The sequence below is a fragment of the Hippoglossus hippoglossus genome, chromosome 9, assembly GCF_009819705.1.
Source record: "Hippoglossus hippoglossus isolate fHipHip1 chromosome 9, fHipHip1.pri, whole genome shotgun sequence".
NCBI lineage: Eukaryota > Metazoa > Chordata > Actinopteri > Pleuronectiformes > Pleuronectidae > Hippoglossus > Hippoglossus hippoglossus.
In genome coordinates this window covers 21,582,926-21,603,500 of record NC_047159.1, presented here as the reverse complement: position 1 = coordinate 21,603,500, position 20,575 = coordinate 21,582,926, and the positions used below count along the sequence as shown (strand labels likewise).

Below are 20,575 nucleotides of genomic sequence, written 5' to 3'. Positions count from 1 at the left end.
TTTTTCCATACTTGCATTTCATGGATTAATATATTCTGCTCTCGAGGTCTGCGGTCAGTCACTATACTGTCCACAAGATTTACGGATCAAATTTAGTAAATTCTATTCAAAGCTGCTTAGTAAAACAAGAATGAATGTTATAATCCCTCCTATAGGTTTATAAAGCCTCCTGTCATTCCATACATTCCCTGTTATTTACAGCTAAACACAGATTGTTCAGTAACAATAAATTCTAGTGTTTAACATGACCTTTGCTATGATAGATAGGAATTCAGCCAATACGATAGGAATACTGACCACATATGGGTAGAATGAGCTATAACATGTACAATCTGAATATGGTGATTATCATGATTATTGATTACATGATAGGCTTGTAATAAGAGTAATTTGCAACCATTTTGTGAATAGGATTCTCCTTACAAATACTATCTGTTTCAGTGTGTCATCCTGTGATAGTGACTGTCTTCAAGAGAAGCAGCAAGACTTGCTTTTCTGAATATCAGAATATCAGTTGTATGAAATCAGTGAAAAGTTACGTGTTGTAATGAACAGATGAATCCAGCAGATGGTGGTATCACAGTCAGTGCAAGATCAGTCACACATATCACTATTAATGCTCTTTCCCTGCACTGCTAGACTAGATGGTGCTATATGCCAGGTTTACTGCTGTCAGACAAAGTGAACCAAGCACTGACCAAATAGTCAGTGATTTATATATTTAGAGTTATGACTGTTCTCAGCTAAATTAGTCTTTATAAGATTTGCAATCTCACTGTGGTGGAAGCACAGAAGAAGTTGAGTTGATCAGTAACTCCTGCTGATAAACAGTCTTGTTTTGTTTTTGTCTATGAAATATCAGAAAACTGTGAAAATGCCTTTTAGAATTTCCAACGGCTCAACATGACAGCTTCAAATGTCTGACTAGTCTACAACCCAAATATATTCAGCTCACTGCAATATGATATAGAATAAAACATTCAAATTTCTCTTCCCATATTCAAATGTAAAAACGTTTTATTTCAATACACAAATCAATAAGTTGACCAATCAGCGAGTTTAACTACAATACCTAAACTTAAATTGATTGATTTTCCACAATGATTTGATGATGACCTTCATTTACTGCTAAATGAAAATACTGATGTCATTCTTGCCTTATAGAAACATTTTGTATCAACATACCATGTCTATTAGACTGCTACTGTACATTTGCTGTCTTTTTAAACAGGTTTGCTTTTTACCTGCACCAAAAATTAGGAAACCTGTGGATTTTCAAAGTAATTTGTCCTTTTGTTTGGCACAGTAAAACATACATATTTTTGTATAATTACACACACATACATATATAATACGTAAATACATAGTTCCATAGCCAAGAATGTGTACAACATTACTTGAAAAAACCTTTGCCAGGTGATTTTATCATTATTTATCAAAACATTATTTAGACTAAATGTCATTCCAGTCCTCTTTTATAATGTCAGGAGGTGCATCATTGAACACATTTAAACTTCTCATTGTACAGTAAGTAAAATAAGGGGAAGCACAGCATGGCCTAACAACAGGAGATAAATAAAACAGGAAATTATGAGATTGTGTGAAATAAAAAGCATCACATGTGTCATGCTGCCAAATGCAATTCTGTCAAGACAAACTGCAGAAATTAGAGAAATTTGAATAGCTGACAAGCACAAAAGGTGAAGATATATCTTTTACCTCCTGGGGATCTAGTTTTTCATTCGAGTTGATAAGCTTTGCCAGTATTTTTTGGTTTCTCTACACTCCCTCTAATACAGTTCCGATGTCATTGGTAATTTCCTAAAAGCCAACCTTACAGTGGAGCCCTTATTTTGAAAAGCCCAAGCGGAAGCCATTAACGCGGTTAGCCTGATCTGCTGAGAAAAGGCTGTTTTGAAAAGGAAACCAAGGTTGTTGAGGTGTGTGGTGAACACGGCAGGCTGAAGGTAGGTGTGAACCCCCCGTCCCGTCCGCTCTGTGCCTGTACTGTCTGCGTCTCGTCCCCGGAACCGCTCTCCTTTAGCAGCTGCTCGCTTTAGTGAGCGGAAACCATGATGCGACCAAGTGTCAAGTCAAGACAACTGGTAAAGTGCAAAGCTAACTAGCTAGCTAGGAGCAAGCTAACGAGGCTAGCGGTGCCGCTACCCGGTGCACGGCAGCTGCTCGGGGATGCTGCTCACTCTGTCCGCTGTGTTCTGCTGTGGAGGAGCATGTGCACATAACTGTGTTTTAGATTAAAACACATTGTCACTGTTGTGTTGAGTCTTACAAGTGCAGGGGCGAAGGTTCCCTGTGCATGGCTGCGGGGGGTGGGGGGTATTATGGCCCCCTGTACATTCACACCAACACAATGACACTTGTGCTTTTGATTATCCTGCGTTTTAGCCCAATTACAGATATTTTAAGATATTTATTACTGTCTTACACCTGCAGACTGTTGGTGAACTTGTTTTGATCAGATCGTCTTTCATATATACCTTTTATATATACTATAAATTCTCTTGACAACTTGATTTTTTTCCTTGTACGTTTTGAAGGTCTTCTGCTCAACTTAAGTTACCAACTACCAGTAGGTGTTAGCAGGTGTTAGCGGCCACCAGCAGACATTAGGGACAAAACTTCAGTTGTGCACCTTAGCGTCATCAAGTGTTTTGGCCTTGTGATCAACGATACAGGCTGAACCTGAGGATACACTGAGGCTAAAGGTAAATCTGACTGGCTGCTGGCTTGTACGGCAACACTATGAAAGCCGTGTGTCCTGCTCAGTAGATCAGACATCATTACCTCTATGCCTTTTTAAAATATACGCAGTTCCATTTTAGAACATAGGACAAGATGGAGAATATCCCTTGTGTGTTCTACCGCACTAATTAAAGCCTTCCACCAGTTCATGTTAGCTTGATATGCTGACAGTGTTGTCATTGTGAGCTTTTTGATTACTTCTGATTCAAAGCGACAATTTAGTTAAATCGATTTCTATTTCAGCCAGCCCGTCACAGCAGTACGAATAGAATCTGAATTTATGGTTTAAAAGTCATAATAACCACTCATGAACCTATTGATGAAATCAAAACACGTAAAGTGCTGTAACAGGGTTTGTCTTTACAACTTATCCACCACAAATTAAATTTTCATGCTATGTCAAGTTATTTTATTTGGAGAGAAAAAAATGAGTCATGGCTACGTTATCTATTCTCTGGTATTCATCTTGCACTGACTTTTCCACCTGTACTACAGAACATCATGCATAAGAATTAGAAACTCACATTTTTATTATAATATGGTCTTAGAGTGACCATGAAGAATATCAATCAATTGCTCCTGCTGTGGGTCAACAATGTTAAATGATTGGTTGTGTTAACATGTGACATGCAGGCTGCATCTTTTTATAGTTTACATAATGTCTTCTAGCTGAGATTTGCAAGCTTCACGATCCAGTGTGAACATTGTAAAACAGCCGCGACGTCTGGTGACCCTGCTGGCCTGCTCTCAAATTGCCATATATGACAGCACTTAAAAAGCCTTTATAAAAACTCTCCTGCTGACTGTGGTCATTCAGAAGAGCAAGAGAAACAACTACCATATATATATATATATATATATATATATATATATATATATGGTAGTTATATATGCGCCAAGCCATATGAGGACACAGCTATTTTGAGTGCAGGAGAGGAACATGCATGTATGAAAACAATGATTATGTAGATCTAGGCTGTGTTTATTTATGGAAATGACCCAAGAGAAGAAAAACACAATTCAAACAAAGAGCTCAAAGACCAAAGTGTTACTAATATTGATGTATTTCTTTTTGTGTGCAAGTGACGAAATGTGTCATCTGTAAAAACCTTGATCACAAAACTTATAATTCAAAGGGGAACAAAGGTCAAATGCACAGCATGAATGGGTGTGTCTAGGTTTCCTGCACTCCAACATCCAACCATATAAAACAAAAATATAAATAATATAAATAATTTTCTTATTTGTCAGTTTGACCTTTCGAGAACGAGAGCTGCGTCCTATTTGGATTTTGTTCTTTGAGGTAATCTCATTTTAGTTACTTGTTTATTCCACCAGGCTAGAGGACAAACTTGTAACTGTACACTGTGTAAAATGATACAGCTTTGTCGTTCCATGCTTCCTCCATCGCTGAGCTGACCTTAGTTGGGCTCATTCTCAGAAGGGTACACTTCACTACTTCATGTTGCTGGTAATTTCATTTCAAGAGGGGCTTTCTGTCTCGTTGTACTCCTTAATCAGTTTGTGCCATTTTCGGAAAAGCAGTAGAGAATCATTTAAAGCTAGGGTCCATAATTTGTTTCAGAAACATTTTTTATCTTATTTGTTGATATCCTCTTCACAACCTGATGGCCATCAATGAATAGATTTTTCTTGAGGAAAAAAAGGGGCTGTTATAGACATGGACTTAGTGAAATGATTGGCTGGATTACCTGTCTGTCACTAACCAACCTGCCTGCCTCTGTGCACCCTACACATGCTCTCACTGCACATGACTGGAGTCTTCAGTCGGAGAGACCTACACCGCTGAAGCAGAGATGATTGCTGGATGTTAGCGAGAGAGTCACAGTAAAGTCGGCTTCTAGCAATTTATTAGGCAGTGCACATTTAGCTTTGAGGAGAGGGGTCGATAGGAGGGTGTGGGGTTTATCGATTGCATATTTTCAAACTAACTTTTCCAGGATTACCAACCCTAGCTTTAACTTTTATATTTTCCAAATTTTGTTTAGGGTTCTTTTTCTTCTTACAGTTATTTATACAATTAAGTGTGATGGCAAAATGGGTTTTATTATTGCTAGTAAACAGCAAGTGCACAAACAAACCTCATTTTGTACTAATGTAGGAGAAAAGGCTAAGACTCCTGTTTGGCCACTAAGAGCAAGAAACTCCATCCGTGACCTACAGTTCTTATGTGCTGTCCACCACAGTTTACTCTTGTTGTGTTGTAAGGAAGTCAAGATTGAAAACCACTTATTAATGACATCCTGTCGTAGAGCATACATGTACGTCAGCATGTCAGCTGTCTGTCAGCTTTCGTCTCTTTTTTTAACAGAAGAGGCGAAGCAGCTCTTTGTTGCTTCTTGTTCTTTGAACTCAGTTTTCTGTGAAGGCACTTTTAAAAGCCTGAGATGTAACACAGCTGCAGTACGTTGAGTTTTGAGTGAGATGCAACTGACATTGAATGAAATGTAGACGCACTAAAAATGTAAAATACACTGCATAACAAAAGCAACTTCCAGTACGTCGCAGTCCCTTTGGATACTTGGTTTTAACATGTGTCATGAGTTATCTGATGGATAATGTGTCCTTGTCCACATATGAGATTCAAACACTCCACATTCGGAGGTGGAGTGGGCTGCGTATGACCATATTCTTTCTGCTGTGTCTACGTACATGCGTCCTGGGTCAGATATAAGGACCGCCTACTCAGCTGACGTCCTCTGACCTGCTACAGTTTCATAAAGTTATCATAAGTTAAATCTTTGTTCATTTCTTAGTGTTTCCCACATTGATTTACTGTATTCTAGTGACCTAACGTACTGTGACGTGCTTAAAGCTGTCCACCTCTGATTAACCAAGATTAATGTTAATGCCAGGTTTGAACATGACCACAAGTTTAGGATTACAGAGTAGCAAATTTTGTTTGTATTTAAATGTTTTTATTGAGTTCATCAATTCATAATTCACAGATTATTCTTTACGTCTTTGATCTCTCTCTTTATTACTCCCTTGTTTAACATGTGTGTATATATACATATTTTATATTTCATTTACCTGACTGTGTATTTCATTAATTCACTGACAACTTCTTTTCTCTTCCTTCAGGTTGCGGCTGGTTGCAGGGCACCGTGGAAGCAGAAGAGCCGTGCCATTCCCCCCTTTTGTCCTCTCATGCCCCCCCTCCCCCCGTGTGTTCCCCCTGTGTGTAAGTGACCCCACACCCCCACCCGCCCCCCCAACCTGGTCCCTCCTGTTGTGCCGTCACTCCAGCCAAAGCCCCCCTCTCACCCCATGCTTGGGACAAAGCCAGCTCACTGCCAGCCCAATGACTGCCTGGATCGTCCTGCCTGTCAGCCTCTCTGCCTTCTCCATCACAGGAATATGGATTGTGTGAGTCAGATTGCAGTATATTGTGTTCCCGTGACATGTGACACGTGGCAATTGTATTTACATGGTCAACAACTAAAAGGGAAGTTGCAAATGGGAATAAGTTGATTGCAAAGTCTGTTCAGTCGTTGTTTTTGTGCTGAATAACCCTTTACATTAAGGCCAGTGTAATCTTGTCAATTGATGATGGTTCTACTTGTTTCATCAGAGGTTCGAACACTGAGACATTTGCCATTTCTTGCTTTAAATGTTGTGTTCTTTACCCGACAGATATGCCATGGCTGTGATGAATCACCATGTTTGTCCTGTGGAGAACTGGTAAGTCTTCTGTTGATCTAAATCTTTTTAGTCTCAGTCCAAAAGCTCAACAGGAAATAAATGCAACTCATTGTGTCCCTGCTGCAGGTCTTACAATGTGACGTGCACAGAGGAGCTGCCCCGACCAGGCTTCCCCAAGACATGCTGCACCATCCAGGACATCCCACTCATCAGGTCTCCTGTTCCCTCCTCCCTGAGAATCATGTCTGGGTCTCTGCAGAATACAAAAGCAATTTTGTGTCGGCAAAGGCCCAGAGGCAGGATTTAGTTCTTGTTATGTTGTGGCTCTGTGACGGTCATTAACCCGCGCTTTGCATAAAATGCATTTGTTTGATTTGCAAATAAGCCTCTAACCACAGGCAAGTACAAAAGCTGTCTTGTAGAAAGGAATCATGTGACTTGTAGGCCTATTAGCAGTGAACATGAAGTAAAGTCTTTTTTAGTTTTACATCTACATATTAGAGCAAAGGGATTCTTACTGTAGAAGTGTAGTTCACATATCTTTTAACCATAATCACTTTATTTAGTCCTGTATATTTTGACTCTACATGTCTGCACAGCACAGTGATTATATGTCTGACTCCTCCCTCTGATACTGAGAGTTGTTGTGTCTTCATGTCCGACAGTAAATGTGGCTCCTTCCCTCCTGAGAGCTGCCTGTTCAGCCTGATTGGCAACGTCGGAGCTTTCATGGGTGAGAGCTCATTCTAACCCACACACACACACACACACACACACAAAATATTGTGTGTTCAAGAGTACGTCCTTTTGTGAAATGTACCCTGCTTTCTGGCTGAGAGTTAGATGAGCATATTGATACCACTCCATTCATACCATGAACAGTCTGTACAGTAAACAGGAACCCTCCACCAGGAGATGGTCAGCTTTGCTTAGCATAAAGACTGGGAACAAGGGGAAACAGTTTGCCAGCTCCAAAAGTCCAAAATCTAGTAGGTTTAAAAGATTGTTCTAAAAACCCCCCAAAAACTTTAAAAAAAACTAATCTGCAAAGGAGGAATTTAAAGGTTAAACACTTTTAACTTATATTAGGGTTAGGGGGTTAGGGTTAGCTTTCGCTTTCCACAAATATTGGGTACTGTGGTGTAAAACTTATTGTTACATGCTAATTATTTAATAAATTCAAATTGAACCTTTAGTGAAAACAAGGCTCTTTAATACAGACACAATAACTGAGGTTACAGTTGAGGTGAGAAGTGTTTAATGTCTGTCTCCTCTGTATGCTCTCTGTGTTATATCTGTCCTCTATGGTGCCCACAGATGTCAGCCACTAACCTCCAAGAGATGTGGAGTGGCTTGAAATAGCCCCTGCTCTCTGATCAATAATGAATGCGGCTTTCCTTCCACTTCCCCCCTGTGTCCTCTCCCCTGCACATGCCCTGTGTGGCCATCCTCCATTACTCCTCTGCCTATCTTGTTTTATCACCATCAGCTCTGCCCCAATTTCCCCCTTCTTTCCCTAATTCTGCTGCTGTTTTCACTGTCGCATCTTTATTCATGTCAACTTCTTCTCATATACACTGTATTTACATTTTTTGTCTTCTTTTTCTGTCATTCCTCTGTTTTTCTCTCACTAGTGTTACAACTATCCTTTAGTTCTGATCTTTGACTTCTATATGATTAAGGGAAATGAGAACGAAAAAACCAAGCTAGGTAGTCCAACGTCAGCAGAATGAGTGCAGTTGCATGACCCTCCACCATCCACGTATAGGTAAACCTATAACTAAACATGAGCATCGTATTTACGCAAGCATTTTTGAGTCAAGTATAAGAAGTAAGAAGCTATTCATTTTCCACAGATTGACAGATTCATATCATTGTAAAGTTCTAATTGTATTAGCGTGAACGTGTATTTTCTCTTGTGTTGTGCAGTGGTGATGGTGTGCCTTCTGCGCTACGCCCAGGTGATCGAGCATAGCCACAGATGTTGGGTCAACACCAGCGCTCTTGTGTCGGGCTGCACCAACGCTGTGGGTCTGGTCATGGTGGGCAACTTCCAGGTGAATTTCAGCGACGTGAACTCACTCCAATTCTTAAAACATTTGCCGCTTTTGTTTTGGCCTTGGATGAGTGCAAACAATCACTCCAAAGTCTCTGTACGTCTGTGTTTCTGATAGGTTGATCATGCCAAATCTCTACACTATGTGGGAGCGGGTGTGGCATTTCCAGCCGGGCTGCTGTTTGTGTGTCTGCAGTGTGTTCTCACCTACCGTGTAGCTGTCACTGCCCTCGACTACTGGATGGCTCATTTCCGGGTGGCACTGGCACTGGGAGCCATGGTCTCACTCGTCCTCAGTATCCTTTACACACTAGTGGGACCCCCCCCCCCCCCCAAACAGCTCATGTATATTTATTTCATATCTAAGCTCAAGTTCTGATACATGTGGTCATGACTCTTCTACGGTTCTTTTTGATAGAAATCTTGGTTTATTATAACTACACCACATAAATGAAATATGAAATATTTCATTTATGAAATATCAAAAACATCCACTGGAATGGATGTTTTTGATATTTCATTTTGAGAGAAACTAAGGTCTAACCTTCAACCACTAATAACAACCGTCTGCCTCTGAGGTCGCACATTTCATGCTCAAACACATCTGTTGTGAGTGATTCATAAGGAAATATTTACTGTTGCTGTTCGTCTTGTCTCTCAGTCATCTGAGTGAGACGTATTAGATTAGATTAGATAGAACTTTATTTATTCACTTGTATGTGGTGGTTTACAAAAAGAGAGAATACTTATTGAGGTTGGACGTGTAACTGCTCACTCTTTTCTGTTGGGCTCTGTTCCCCTCAACAGCTGCACCTCTGTCCTGAGACCAGTGCACTCACAGTCCAGTCGGCTGGTGTCATGCTGATAAAACCTTGGAGACCTCTTGTTTTCTCTCCTCCAGCCTTGAGTCACTTGTGGACACATCACCATGTTTGTCTCTCAACCTGGAGACAGGACAGCATGGCCACGCTGCTGACATGTGTCAGGTCTCACTTTCATCTCCTCCTGCCGTCTTGTGAAGCCATCAGCTCATTGTTAAGCACTGAGCTGATGGTTTTTACTTTCTATTGCAGCCTCTCACTGACGTCAGACGTCCAGTTGAGCTGTGGGTTTGTCAACCTCAGATGCATCATGCTGGCTCTTTGAAAACTTCAATGTTCTCCAATTAGGAAGCAGTTTACCTGGGTTCCTGTTAATTATCTGATAAATGATAACAGTCTATCTTAGTTGAATATGCTGCATTCACTGACTGGATATCCTGTCTGATTAGTAGAGCTGCAAAGCAAGTTGCAATTTAACCCTGATCATAACAAAAAGCTGAACAAGGTCATTCTAATAAATTACCGGAGGATGAAATGAAACAGAGACAAGAGAATAAAAACAGAAAGTTGTTACAGACAGATAAAATAGTTTAACATAAATAGCAGAGAGGACAAAGATAAAAGCAATCTGCATACAAAGACAGAATGATTATGAATAAACATCTGACATCCTGAGCTTCATCTTCTGGGGCCTCTATGGAGTCAGTGAAAAAGAAAAATTCTCATAAAGTCACAACTATTTTCTCATAATTTTACGACTTTATTCTTGTGGAAATCTCAGTTTTTTTTCCCTTCTTGTGGCCCTTATTCTCCGCAGTAGTTGTCATGACTACGACTGTGTGCATCTCAATCACTTTTAACTGAGAATCTCTGAAGTTGTGTGTCTTGGTGTCTTTCCATTATTTTCCCACATGGAAAAAGGGCTTGTTTTGCTCATGCATGAGCCAGCACTGTTTGTCCTCCTCAACCTGTTCTTCCTCAGGCGGTATCTTCTTCATCCACGAGAGCTTCATCCTGCAGCACGCTGCAGCCATCTGCGAGTGGGTCTTCACAGTAGACATCCTGGTCTTTTACGGAACCTTCACCTACGAGTTTGGCACCGTCACCAGCGAGACCATGATGGTGGGCCTGCAGCGGAGTCACCATGGCTCAGGCGTTATCATGGGGGGCCCCAGGGCCCGGGGCTCGACACTAAGCGGGGCGACTAAGGGCCTCAAGTCCCCAGGTGGGAGCAGCACATCCACACATCTCAACTGTACCCCGGAGAGCATCGCCATGTTGTAGCTCTGCATCACTGCCGGAGGATGAGAAATGTCCCTGCAGAGGTGCTTCATGGGCTCACACAGACCGACGACATGACGGAGGCAGCGTGTGGACCAAGAGAGTAAGGTCTGACATCTTAAAGCATTGAACCAACACCAGGTTGACCCAACTGTAAAACTATACTGTTGCTTTATTTCCACCACCATTGGTGCAAGCCCCTGCACTTACATGTGCTGTAACATTTTCTGTAGCGATGTTTGAGGAGGGCTGAATGTGTGGAGCCAGTGTGAATGCTGGAACCGTGAATGTTTCTAAGATGGCTGTGGATTTTGGCAGTTTTTTATTGGAATAGGTTTTAGTTTTGTTTTCTTTAAATAACGGTGTCACTGGTTACATGGTGGAAAATGTAAATTACTGAAACCCACAAGGTTTATTTTCTCCTCCCCACAGACACCCCTTCAAATGCTTCTGCGTGGCCCACCTGTTCTGGCCTTTAGCTTATCTCTGCACGGCACACTTTTTTGAATGAGAGAATAACAATTTTGCGTTTGCGTAGTGAGTAGAAAACACTGAATGTTTGAGATGTGGGTAGTTAACAGTTATGTATGTTTTACAGGCTGTAAGCATATGGCCTTTTTAAAATCAATCAAGCAGAAATGATCTGTCAAATGATTTGGCAAAAAAATCATTGATTTCACCTGACAATTTGATTTGGTTGCACAGATGATTTGAATGCAAATTTTGATGGTATTTTAAGTCATTCTAAATAATATATGTATGTGTATCTTTAGACATTGTCATTCCTGAGGTCATAATCCATTTCACTGACATATGCAAAAAAAAAACAACGGAGTAGGGCCACTTAAAGGGGAAAAAATCGGAGACTTTGAGAATGTAAACATAACATTACGAGACTAAAGTCATAATTTAATGAGAAAAAAAAGGGGTTTATTTGGAGCTGGAGTTCCAAAATCTTGGACCAATCCCATTGTTTCTCGAGAAACTATGATAATCCTTAGAATATCACATAGATGTGACCAACGATAAACACATACAGTCGACCACTACCAAACAATCCCTCCTCCACACAAAAGGCAACTTCCTTCAAGTCCATGTGGCTCTTTAGACGTATGTTGCATATTCTTTTGTCCTGGTACTTGTCCTGGTACTTAATGTAATATTATAACTTTATTCTTATAAAATTACGACTTTTTTCTTGTAATACCAAACATTATTCACAGAAATTCAAACCCTTTTTGTGGTAATATTACGACTTAATTAACGAAATCTCGGATCATTTTTTCCATTTCAGAGGCAGTGATACTCCGTTGTAGTTGTCATGACTACGACTGTGTGCGTCTCGATCACTTTTAACTGAGAATCTCTGAAGTTGTGTGTCTTGGTGTCATTCCATTATTGTCCCACAGTTTGCATGACCTGATGACTTGTTTGTAACATTAACTTCCTGCTACCTTGTATTTCTCACACTGTCATGTCCGGTGCAATAATCGCCATCAGTCATGTGATAGTTAACACTCAGCTGGAGTGAATAATGCCTTTTTCAGTATGTTGGATTTGAACACAGGGCTCTTTTTGTTTAAAAAAAAATAAGTGTGACACCAAGACATTTGAAGTGACCTGACCTGCAGCTTAAAGTCCAATTCTAATGTGACTAACACATTTACAGAATAATGTAGTTGTTGTCCACACACTGATTTGATTCCAGGCCGGCCCCTTGGAAGCCTTATTTGACTTTTTCTGTTTAAATAAGCAGTGATGTGAAGCCTGCTCAGTAGTTACAGGTGGAATTTGAACTGAGGGCTGAATATGATGCTTGTGCCATAAACCTCATGGTGTCATAATGGCAACAGTACAGAGTCACACCCACATGATGCCACACAGGTTGTAGACTGAAGTGAAAGTTTCTTATATGTTGAGGTTTTTCTTTCTTTTTTGTTGCCAATTAATTTTAAAGTGAAAGAGTTGTGAACTAGCTTTAACACCAGACTGCCACAAACAACCACTGCTCAAACTAAAGCTGACGAATGCCACCCAGTTCACGTTGCACTCCACCATTTAAGTTTCTGTTTAAGTGAGTGAGTTATTTGTCTGTGAGCTGTTTCAGAAGTGTGTTTCTCTACACGCACACACGCACACACACACACACACACACACAGTGTTCTGCCCTCTGCATCGTGTTTTTACAGTGTTTAACAACTGGATGCCAGCAATACACACATTTCAAAGTTCACATCACCTACCTCCTTTCATGTTTCTGTTGGTGTGATGATGTTTAAAGGTGAAAGCTAGAGTCCCAACAGGTTCTCCGTCTCACCATCATCTGAGGTGGAGAGAAGTATTTCAATTACCACGACGGTGACTCACTAATCCACAAAGATCTGCCTCGACAGGTGTTAGCATTTGACAGCTCAGTGGATCGGCTGTGGCACAAGATGCGTAATCATGTGTCAGGTCTGTTTTCTTTACTCTTCATGCAAACCAATTACCTTCCCGTTGTTTCTGGGAGCGATCCTGTCTTGTTCTGTAATCTTGCCAAAAAAAAAGACTGGAATCCTCTGGAGCTTTGATCGGTTTTCTGTGCAGCAGCAGTAGGTGAATGAATTGGTGTGAGTACACTGGTTTAGCCTTATCCCTCATACTGTGCCAGGGGATTTTGTTCAGATTTTGTTATTTTGTGTTGATCTGTAGCCTATTTTCACCATACTGTAACCAATAAGTCACGAGATGTGACTACAAACGGCAGCTTGTGTGAGCCCTCACATCAGGGTTGGATTTAATCTGTAACACCATCGTTCATAAACCCAAATCTAAAGATGTATTTTACAAAACTTTTTTTTGTGCTCTTCAGTAAGCTTTCATGTGATATGTTTGTTCATGGGAGGATCCTGTTTTGCTAAAGGCTGCCTGACCTGTACATGTGTTGAACTCCAGCAGAAGCAACACGGAAACTATAAAAATGTATTTGTCTTATTTCCTCTATTTGAAAAATAGATAATGGAGGAGTCGTAATTCCCTGAAAACAAGTCAGCACAGAATCTTGTTTCCTTTTTATAAATTATGTAAATATTTAATGATTTATCTATCATTTAGGTATTTTAATTTGAAAGAGATTTATATTCAAATATGAAATAAAAATGATAAATTATTAGCAGATGGTTTGCATGGGCTCTTCTTTCAACATGAAGATTCCGCTTTGTTGTGCCTCTGCATCGGTGACAGCCTGTGGCCGGAGGCATTATGTTTTTGGATTGTCCTTTGTCACATTCTTGTAAACACAATATCTCAAGAACACCTTGATAGAATTTCTTCAATTGGATTCAAAACTGAACTGATTAACATTTGGTGCTCAAAGGTCCAGGTCACTGTGACTTTACAGATGTGAACACAACATCTAAGGAACACCGTAAGGGAATTTATTAAAATTTGGTACAAAAGTTTATTTTTGATGAACTGATTGAATTTGCCTTGTGAACGTGTTATCTTAAAGGGATAGTTCATCGAAAAAAGACAATTCCCTCATCTACTCACCACTATTCTGATGGAGGGGTGGGTAAAGTGTTTGTGTCCACAAAACGCTTTGAGTCCTCAGATCCAATACAATTGAAGTTACTGGTAATCAATTCTTCAGATGTAATAAAACTGAAAAAAACAATATGCCTCCATACTACTGGTGTGGTGTCATCTGAGTGTCCTGAACACGACGTCTCAAGTCTGTTTGTCACCAGTTGTCACTTGGACTCCAAGATAAAGTGATTACAGGGGTTTCAAGGTCACAGTGACCTCTGGAGAAATTTAAGTACACCAACACTGCACTGGTTGGTGGAGGAAAACAACAGGACAGCATTTTTATATTTGTAAAAAGCAGGTGTGTTTATTTGTAATCAGAAATAGAAACAACTTTAGATGACCTAAAGAACGGCTGACTTTTGTACACACTCTACACACCGCTGATTAAATATCACACTCGGAGCAGTGCTGCAGGTCCAGTATTGTACCAACATGTGTCCTGATGTAGAAACATCAAAATGCATTCATACCAAATGACTGTGTGATGGCCAGAAGTGAAGTGACAATCCCTCAAACATTAGAGGAACCAGTTTTACACATGCAAGTGCTTAGTCAGCATGAGCAGTACAACTCCTTCAGTGACGACACGACCCATTCACAGAAAGCTGTTTTTTACCAGGTAGAGAAGCTCTAACATAAAACACGAGGGTTTTGGAGTTGAACCACACTGGAGAGTAAAAGTCAGAATATCTCGAACTCTGCTGCTTCAATCTTGACTTTTCTTTTTCAGTCTGTCCTTGTTGAAGACACAATGTATGGAAATGCATATTCTTATTATTGATTGACTGATAAAACATATTTGTGTTTAAATAATATTCGTAAGACAAAATACAGCATTTTTGTGCGTTTAAAGCTCATGAATGTATGTTTAAACTCATCTTAAAATATAGTAAATATTATAGTGAATTTATTCTAACTAATGAGAAAAGAACATTTAAAATTTTCAACGTTACTGCTTATGCTGCATTCATGCCGTGTCAAATGCATGGAACCTGGAAATTACACAGACTAGTTATTTTTATTGGTACATATTTGTAATATATTGTATTTACAATGAGCTCAGTGCTGTTAGAATTGCAGCTATTTTGCAAACCATTTATTCATATTTTATATTACATTTTGCTGTTGGGAGATATAAGTGTCAGACATTCCTGATATTTGTCATTACTATATATATATATATATAAAGCTAACAGATGTTTGTCCAGATGCATTTATATTACAAAATCTGTAATGAAATGGCATGAATGTAGCATTGTGTGTTTCCTGAAGTTATTGAATTTTTCTTTTTTATACTTTTCTGTAAAACATTACTGTGCTACAAACTTGCACCACAGCATCGTGGTGTCATGTGTACATGGCTCCGTGTAGATCCTCCAGCCGGTTTTCCCTCTGTTTCCTTCTCTCCTACAGGACACAATGAAATCTGTTCAGTCGGGACACAGGTCTGTAGGAGGATCGGTTGCACCATCAAATGCATAATTACACTCACCTTGTCTTTTTTAAACTCTTCATACTCTGGATTGTCAGTTGGTAATTCAAGTCGACAGAGCGGACAGGAGTTAGTCTACGATTTGAAAAGACACAAAAAAAAGCAGATCAAGGAATAAGCGATTTTAACTGGGTACCGTCACATTTCTGTATAATATCTGATGTGAAATGTGAAGAATAAGTTCACATGCTTTACCTTGCCCAGCCAGGGCAGTATACATCCTGCGTGGAAAAGGTGTTTGCAGGGCATTTCTCGAACTGTTTCTTGTTCCTCAAACTCCAGCAAACAAACTGGACACTTCAGACCTTTGTCTGTGAGAAATTTAAAAAAGCTCGATTAAATCCTGAAAAATATTATTAATCCAGTAGAGGCTTGAAAACCAGCTCTGAGGGGGGAACAAACTGTTTTTTGCATTCCCTCAGAGTGTAAGCCTGATATCTGTCTCTGTTAGCATAACTTTATTCCACTTTGGGTCATAACCCTGATTGTAAAACACATTTAATTCCACTGGAGTGCACGTCTGTCACCTGCTTGCTCTGGAGAAATGACGACCACGGTGAGGGTCTGAACAGCGGTCTTGGCAGCTGGAGGGGGAAGACGTTGATCCCAGTCTGACAAGTCGAACGCTCCTGAGTCAAGTAAGTCTAATCCCTGCATTAAAGACCTGAAGATAAAGATCAACGGTAGGTCAGAGCACTGGACACCAACAATGTCGTACAGCATCACTACGAGTCTGACGTGTGTTTACACTCACCTGGCCAATTCAAGTAGAGCGTTCTGCCGATATTGTTCCTCAGGGTTGGTGGGCTCACAGTCGTGTTCATCAAAGTAAGACGCCATTATGGTCCAGCCAACGTTTTATCCTCTTTACATTAAGATACCTGGCAGACATATGGAAAGTGAAGGCTCAGGAGTGTGTAAAAAAACAAAATCATAAAATCCACTGCTGGTGTTTAAAATGACCATCCTAACCACTACTACTTATGAAGTACATTCATTTATTGACGTAAATCAACACTTTGCAATTCCAAGCAAGTTAGTTAGTAATATATTAACATGACCTAGGTACACGTTCAAATCACTGAACAGGCCTACAGGGCACAGGGGTCCTGTGGGCCTGTGTGTGTGCGCACACGTGCATGTCTATAGTTATGAGGGCCAATTTTGGTTCAATACCCCCATTGTGAGGACATAATGGTGTAAGGACATTTTGGCTGGTCCTCACAAATTCAATGGGCTGTTTGAAGGTTAAGACTTGGTTTTAGGGTTAGAATTATGTTTAGGTTAGGCATTTAGTTGTGATGGTTAAGGTGAGGGTAAGGGGCTAGGGAATGCATTACGTCAATGAGTGTCCTCACAACTATAGAGAGACGTGTGTGTGTGTGTGTGTGTGTCTGAGAGTGAGAAATAGCTATAGTGCTTTATTAATCCCTGAGGGACGATGAATTTGTCATAGCAGCAGAGACGTTCAAATATCCAATAAAGAAAACACACAGTTGGCAGCCCTGAGACACAAAAATCAGGTGCAGTATAAAAACTGTCATAAAAAACAAATCTAGCAGAAGTCGACGAGCCTCTTTAACAATTTTCTGAAAGCATGAGGTTATAACCACTGTCTGTCCACAGCAGACAAAACAATATTCAAGGCACTGAAAATGAAATGTTTAATATCTTCTTTTTTCCAGGGGAAGTGGATTCAGTGTTTTGCTCTGCTGATACTCTGTCAGAAAACTAGTTCAAGCTCAGAGACTAAAGTGTTGTCAGTGACTACCTGGTGTAACATAATAAATAATAATAATAAACTTAAATTATATAGCACTTTTCAAAAGAGTTTACAAAGTGATTTGACAACAAAGCAAGAAAAGTAAATAAAAACTTCAACACTTAAAAGCAGTAAAAATGAAAAAAATGTATACGTGAACAAGTAAAATAAAAGGTGGAAAGAAAACGATAAAATCACAGTAACAACACAACATCACATGAAAGCAAGTATATATATCTAAATGGGTTTTAAGAAGTGATTTAAAAGAAGTCACTGACTCTGCGAGCCTTATCTCCTCAGGTAGGCCGTTCCAAAGCTGAAGGGCCCTGATGGAAAAGGCACGGTCACCTTTAGTTTTCAGCCTCGACTTTGGAACAGCAAGCAGCGCTTTACCTGAGGATCTAAGGCTGAGTGCAGGCACATAAGGGGTCCATAATTATGTGATGTAGCTTGGGGCTAGACCCTGGCGTGCTTTAAAAGTGATCAGTAAACAGGTTCAAATTTACTAAAATAAGTATGAATGTCCCTCTTGGCATTTAAAATGCTGTCAGGAGGAAAGATTTGTTGCCTAATGTCAGTCACTCTGTCTGTAAAAGCATTTAAAAACCTCTCTTGTGAGGAGTCTGTAAAATGAGAGGGGGTCTTTTTAATGCCTGGTTGGTTTCATTTAACCAGGTCCAGGACCGTCTGGCAGGTGTGATTAAAAAGGGAGACCAGCTCCTCTGTGTGTGAATTTAAAGCAGTCAAAGAGGCAGAAGTAAAAAGCTCAGAAAACTTGCAAACTGACATAGGATTAAAAACGCGACAGCAATTAAATAAAACTGCTTTGTGGTCAGACACATATCCTTAGTTTCAATGTTCTTAATGCTGGGGCCCATAAAAAGGATGAGATCAAGAGCGTGACCCTCTGAATGAGTTGGTTCCTGTATTGCCTGAGTGAGGTCAAATGATTCCAGAGGACTGTCGTGTCCTTGGAAAAGCCAGGTTTTAGTGATGATTAAATAAAGTCAAAATTATTAAAAGTAATAAAATCATGGCGTAAAAACGGTTTATTATTTAGGGGTCTGATGTTTAAAAGACCAAATTTTAGAGTAGAACTAAAAGAGTCAGGTAAAAGATATTGTTGAGGTACTAATTCAATTAAATGGTTATGAATTGCACCAGAGGGCTATAATCGTGAGCGTGCTGTAGGGTCTAGACCCGCTTAGGGGAGTTGAGGGGAGTGTATTAATAGAGATACGATTGTCTTGATAGACACCAGTTTGTTTTAATTCAAAGACCCTTTGTCAGCTAGCAGTGATCTTTACGGGTATTTTGGAGTGATCTGTGTTTGGTCCAAGTCCAGAAGAAAAGTTACCTATATTTGATGTGGATCCAATCAGATCAGGGACAGGGACCTGACGGACATCATTCGCTGGTGGGCCGGTCTTTTCCGGTCACTACAGCTGAGGGGCAATTCTGTGTGGTATGTTCGAGCAGATGAGTCCATAGGACAATAGCTCCCGGTCTGGTCGGGTGAAGACCATCTGGACCAAAAAGTTCCACCCCTTTCTAGAAGATATTAAAACTGTCCACGAAAGGCACAACGCAAGCGGCACAGGCACAGAGCAGCCAGGGAATTGGGAATTGGTTCCGGCGATGAGGATCTTACGTTTTAGGGAAGTGAGGATATTAAACAGATGGACAAAGTCCGGTTGTAAGAGTTCAGATTGCTGCTTGGGGAAGTCGTATGCCGACATGAACCATAACTCCTTCAACACCGGGGTGGGATTTTATCACGTCTGGAACTTTGTTTGCGACATCACGCACTTTGGCACCGGGGAAACAGACAGTAAGTCCAATCCTCGCATTTCTAATGATGGAGTCACCGATTGTTAGTCGCTGGAGGCTGATGGGGGGTTGTGAAGAAGAGTCATTTGCAACAGCCTGGTCCTTTATGTGTGTAACACCCATAGCCTCAAGGGAAGTCCCTCATTATGTCGTTTTAACTATTTATCAACCGACCACTGATGTCCAGCTTCAATATAAACACCAGGAAGTGTTCATTGATACAGAGATCAGGTGGTTTCACGTTATTCACACTACAAGTGTGAAGCAGAAGCGAAAGAAATAAATACCTGATAGATACTGCAATAAAATAATGTCTGGTCCACTTCATACATAAAGGCCGAACAAAAAACTATTAAACAATGACTTATTAACGTGATGTTACCAATGTTATTAGGTTGTTAATTGCGTTTGATGTACTTGTAGCTGACGAAATACAAACATTAGCGATTCTTCAGCTCTAACAAATGAACACAAGCTCCTGAGAATAAAAGAATAAACTGAATAAATGAATATAAATAAATGACTGATCTTCACGCAGCGTCTCCACTTACCTGAGCTGCTGCCAACAATAAACATGTCATTCTTCCGGGGTGTGACGACGTCCGTCACGTGGTACTTTGTCCAATCACGGCACAGACTTCTTCTTCTTCTACACGCTTCATAGCAGTTGGCAAACAGCGTTGCGTTACCGCCACCGGCTGGTATGAGACGGGTACTGCACGTGAAACCTGGCTTTTATGTGGTGGTGTTCAGAGCGTCACGGTGTGGTGGACTGATGAAGTGAAATCAGAGTGAACAGTCGATCTGAAGTGAGAAAAACACATAGATGTCACTGTGCAAACACGAAAACGTGTCGTTCTTCTCCAGTGGGGGTCCGTGGCACATTTCCAGGGGGTCCAGGTTCGATTCATCCATGAAAATGATCATGATATCTGGGTGTTCTCTGTTGACATCTTTATATACAGTCTATGTTTGACATGGTGGAAATATTTATAATACACATCTAATATCCTTCTCATACATTTCTCATGTGTTGTTCTTTCACATAACTAAGTAGAAGTTAAGTGAAAACTATTCCTTGGGTCCCCAGTCCCCCAATATTTTCTATCTTGTAGGAGTCCCTGGCTGAGCAAAACTGGAAAATTCTGATTTAAACTACAAATGTAATATCAGCTTCCTTATTCTGATCATTGAAGTTTGAATGATGTGGTAACGGCCTTTGTGAATGTAAACTTGTAATTTGTACTGCACTTTTTTGAGGAAGACAGTGAAGGAGTCGTGGATGGATCAGCGGGTCCAGGGTTCAGAGGCTCTCTATAAAGTGACAGTTAACA

The 20,575-nt window shown here is 40.3% G+C and overlaps 2 protein-coding genes across 5 annotated transcripts; one reads left to right on the top strand and one right to left on the bottom strand.

Annotated features, from left to right (window-relative positions):
- Positions 1-1,880: 1,880 nt before the first annotated feature.
- LOC117767410 (transmembrane protein 150A-like) lies at positions 1,881-10,614 on the top strand. 2 transcript variants are annotated; one of them, XM_034595009.1, is made up of 8 exons: positions 1,881-1,967; positions 5,869-6,153; positions 6,421-6,468; positions 6,556-6,642; positions 7,095-7,162; positions 8,359-8,486; positions 8,604-8,781; positions 10,289-10,614. In XM_034595009.1, the coding sequence occupies exons 2-8, from the start codon at positions 6,089-6,091 to the stop codon at positions 10,588-10,590; spliced, it is 876 nt and encodes a 291-aa protein (XP_034450900.1). In that variant the 5' UTR covers positions 1,881-1,967; positions 5,869-6,088; the 3' UTR covers positions 10,591-10,614. The 2 variants fall into 2 exon arrangements, with proteins under 2 accessions (XP_034450900.1, XP_034450899.1); XM_034595008.1 differs by lacking the exon at positions 1,881-1,967 and adding an exon at positions 2,028-2,233.
- Positions 10,615-15,360: 4,746 nt separating this feature from the next.
- rnf181 (ring finger protein 181) lies at positions 15,361-19,895 on the bottom strand. Of its 3 annotated transcripts, XM_034595011.1 has the most exons (7): positions 18,904-19,765; positions 18,769-18,832; positions 16,404-16,530; positions 16,177-16,313; positions 15,845-15,960; positions 15,650-15,724; positions 15,361-15,564 (listed from the first exon to the last, which is right to left on the bottom strand). In XM_034595011.1, the coding sequence occupies exons 3-7, from the start codon at positions 16,487-16,489 to the stop codon at positions 15,505-15,507; spliced, it is 474 nt and encodes a 157-aa protein (XP_034450902.1). In that variant the 5' UTR covers positions 16,490-16,530; positions 18,769-18,832; positions 18,904-19,765; the 3' UTR covers positions 15,361-15,504. The 3 variants fall into 3 exon arrangements, with proteins under 3 accessions (XP_034450902.1, XP_034450903.1, XP_034450901.1); XM_034595012.1 differs by lacking the exons at positions 18,769-18,832; positions 18,904-19,765 and adding an exon at positions 19,793-19,895; XM_034595010.1 differs by having other exon boundaries at positions 18,769-19,765.
- Between the last annotated feature and the right edge of the window lie 680 nt (positions 19,896-20,575).

Coding starts and splice junctions, on each gene's coding strand:
- rnf181 (XM_034595012.1), bottom strand. CDS start 16,489: ATGGCGTCTTACTTTGATGAACACGACTGTGAGCCCACCAACCCTGAG. Junction 15,961..16,176: donor CATTTCTCCAGAGCAAGCAG/GTGACAGACGTG, acceptor AATTTCTCACAG/ACAAAGGTCTGAAGTGTCCA. Junction 15,565..15,649: donor AAGAGTTTAAAAAAGACAAG/GTGAGTGTAATT, acceptor TGTGTCCTGTAG/GAGAGAAGGAAACAGAGGGA.
- LOC117767410 (XM_034595008.1), top strand. Junction 6,469..6,555: donor GTTTGTCCTGTGGAGAACTG/GTAAGTCTTCTG, acceptor TCCCTGCTGCAG/GTCTTACAATGTGACGTGCA. Junction 8,487..8,603: donor TCATGGTGGGCAACTTCCAG/GTGAATTTCAGC, acceptor TGTTTCTGATAG/GTTGATCATGCCAAATCTCT.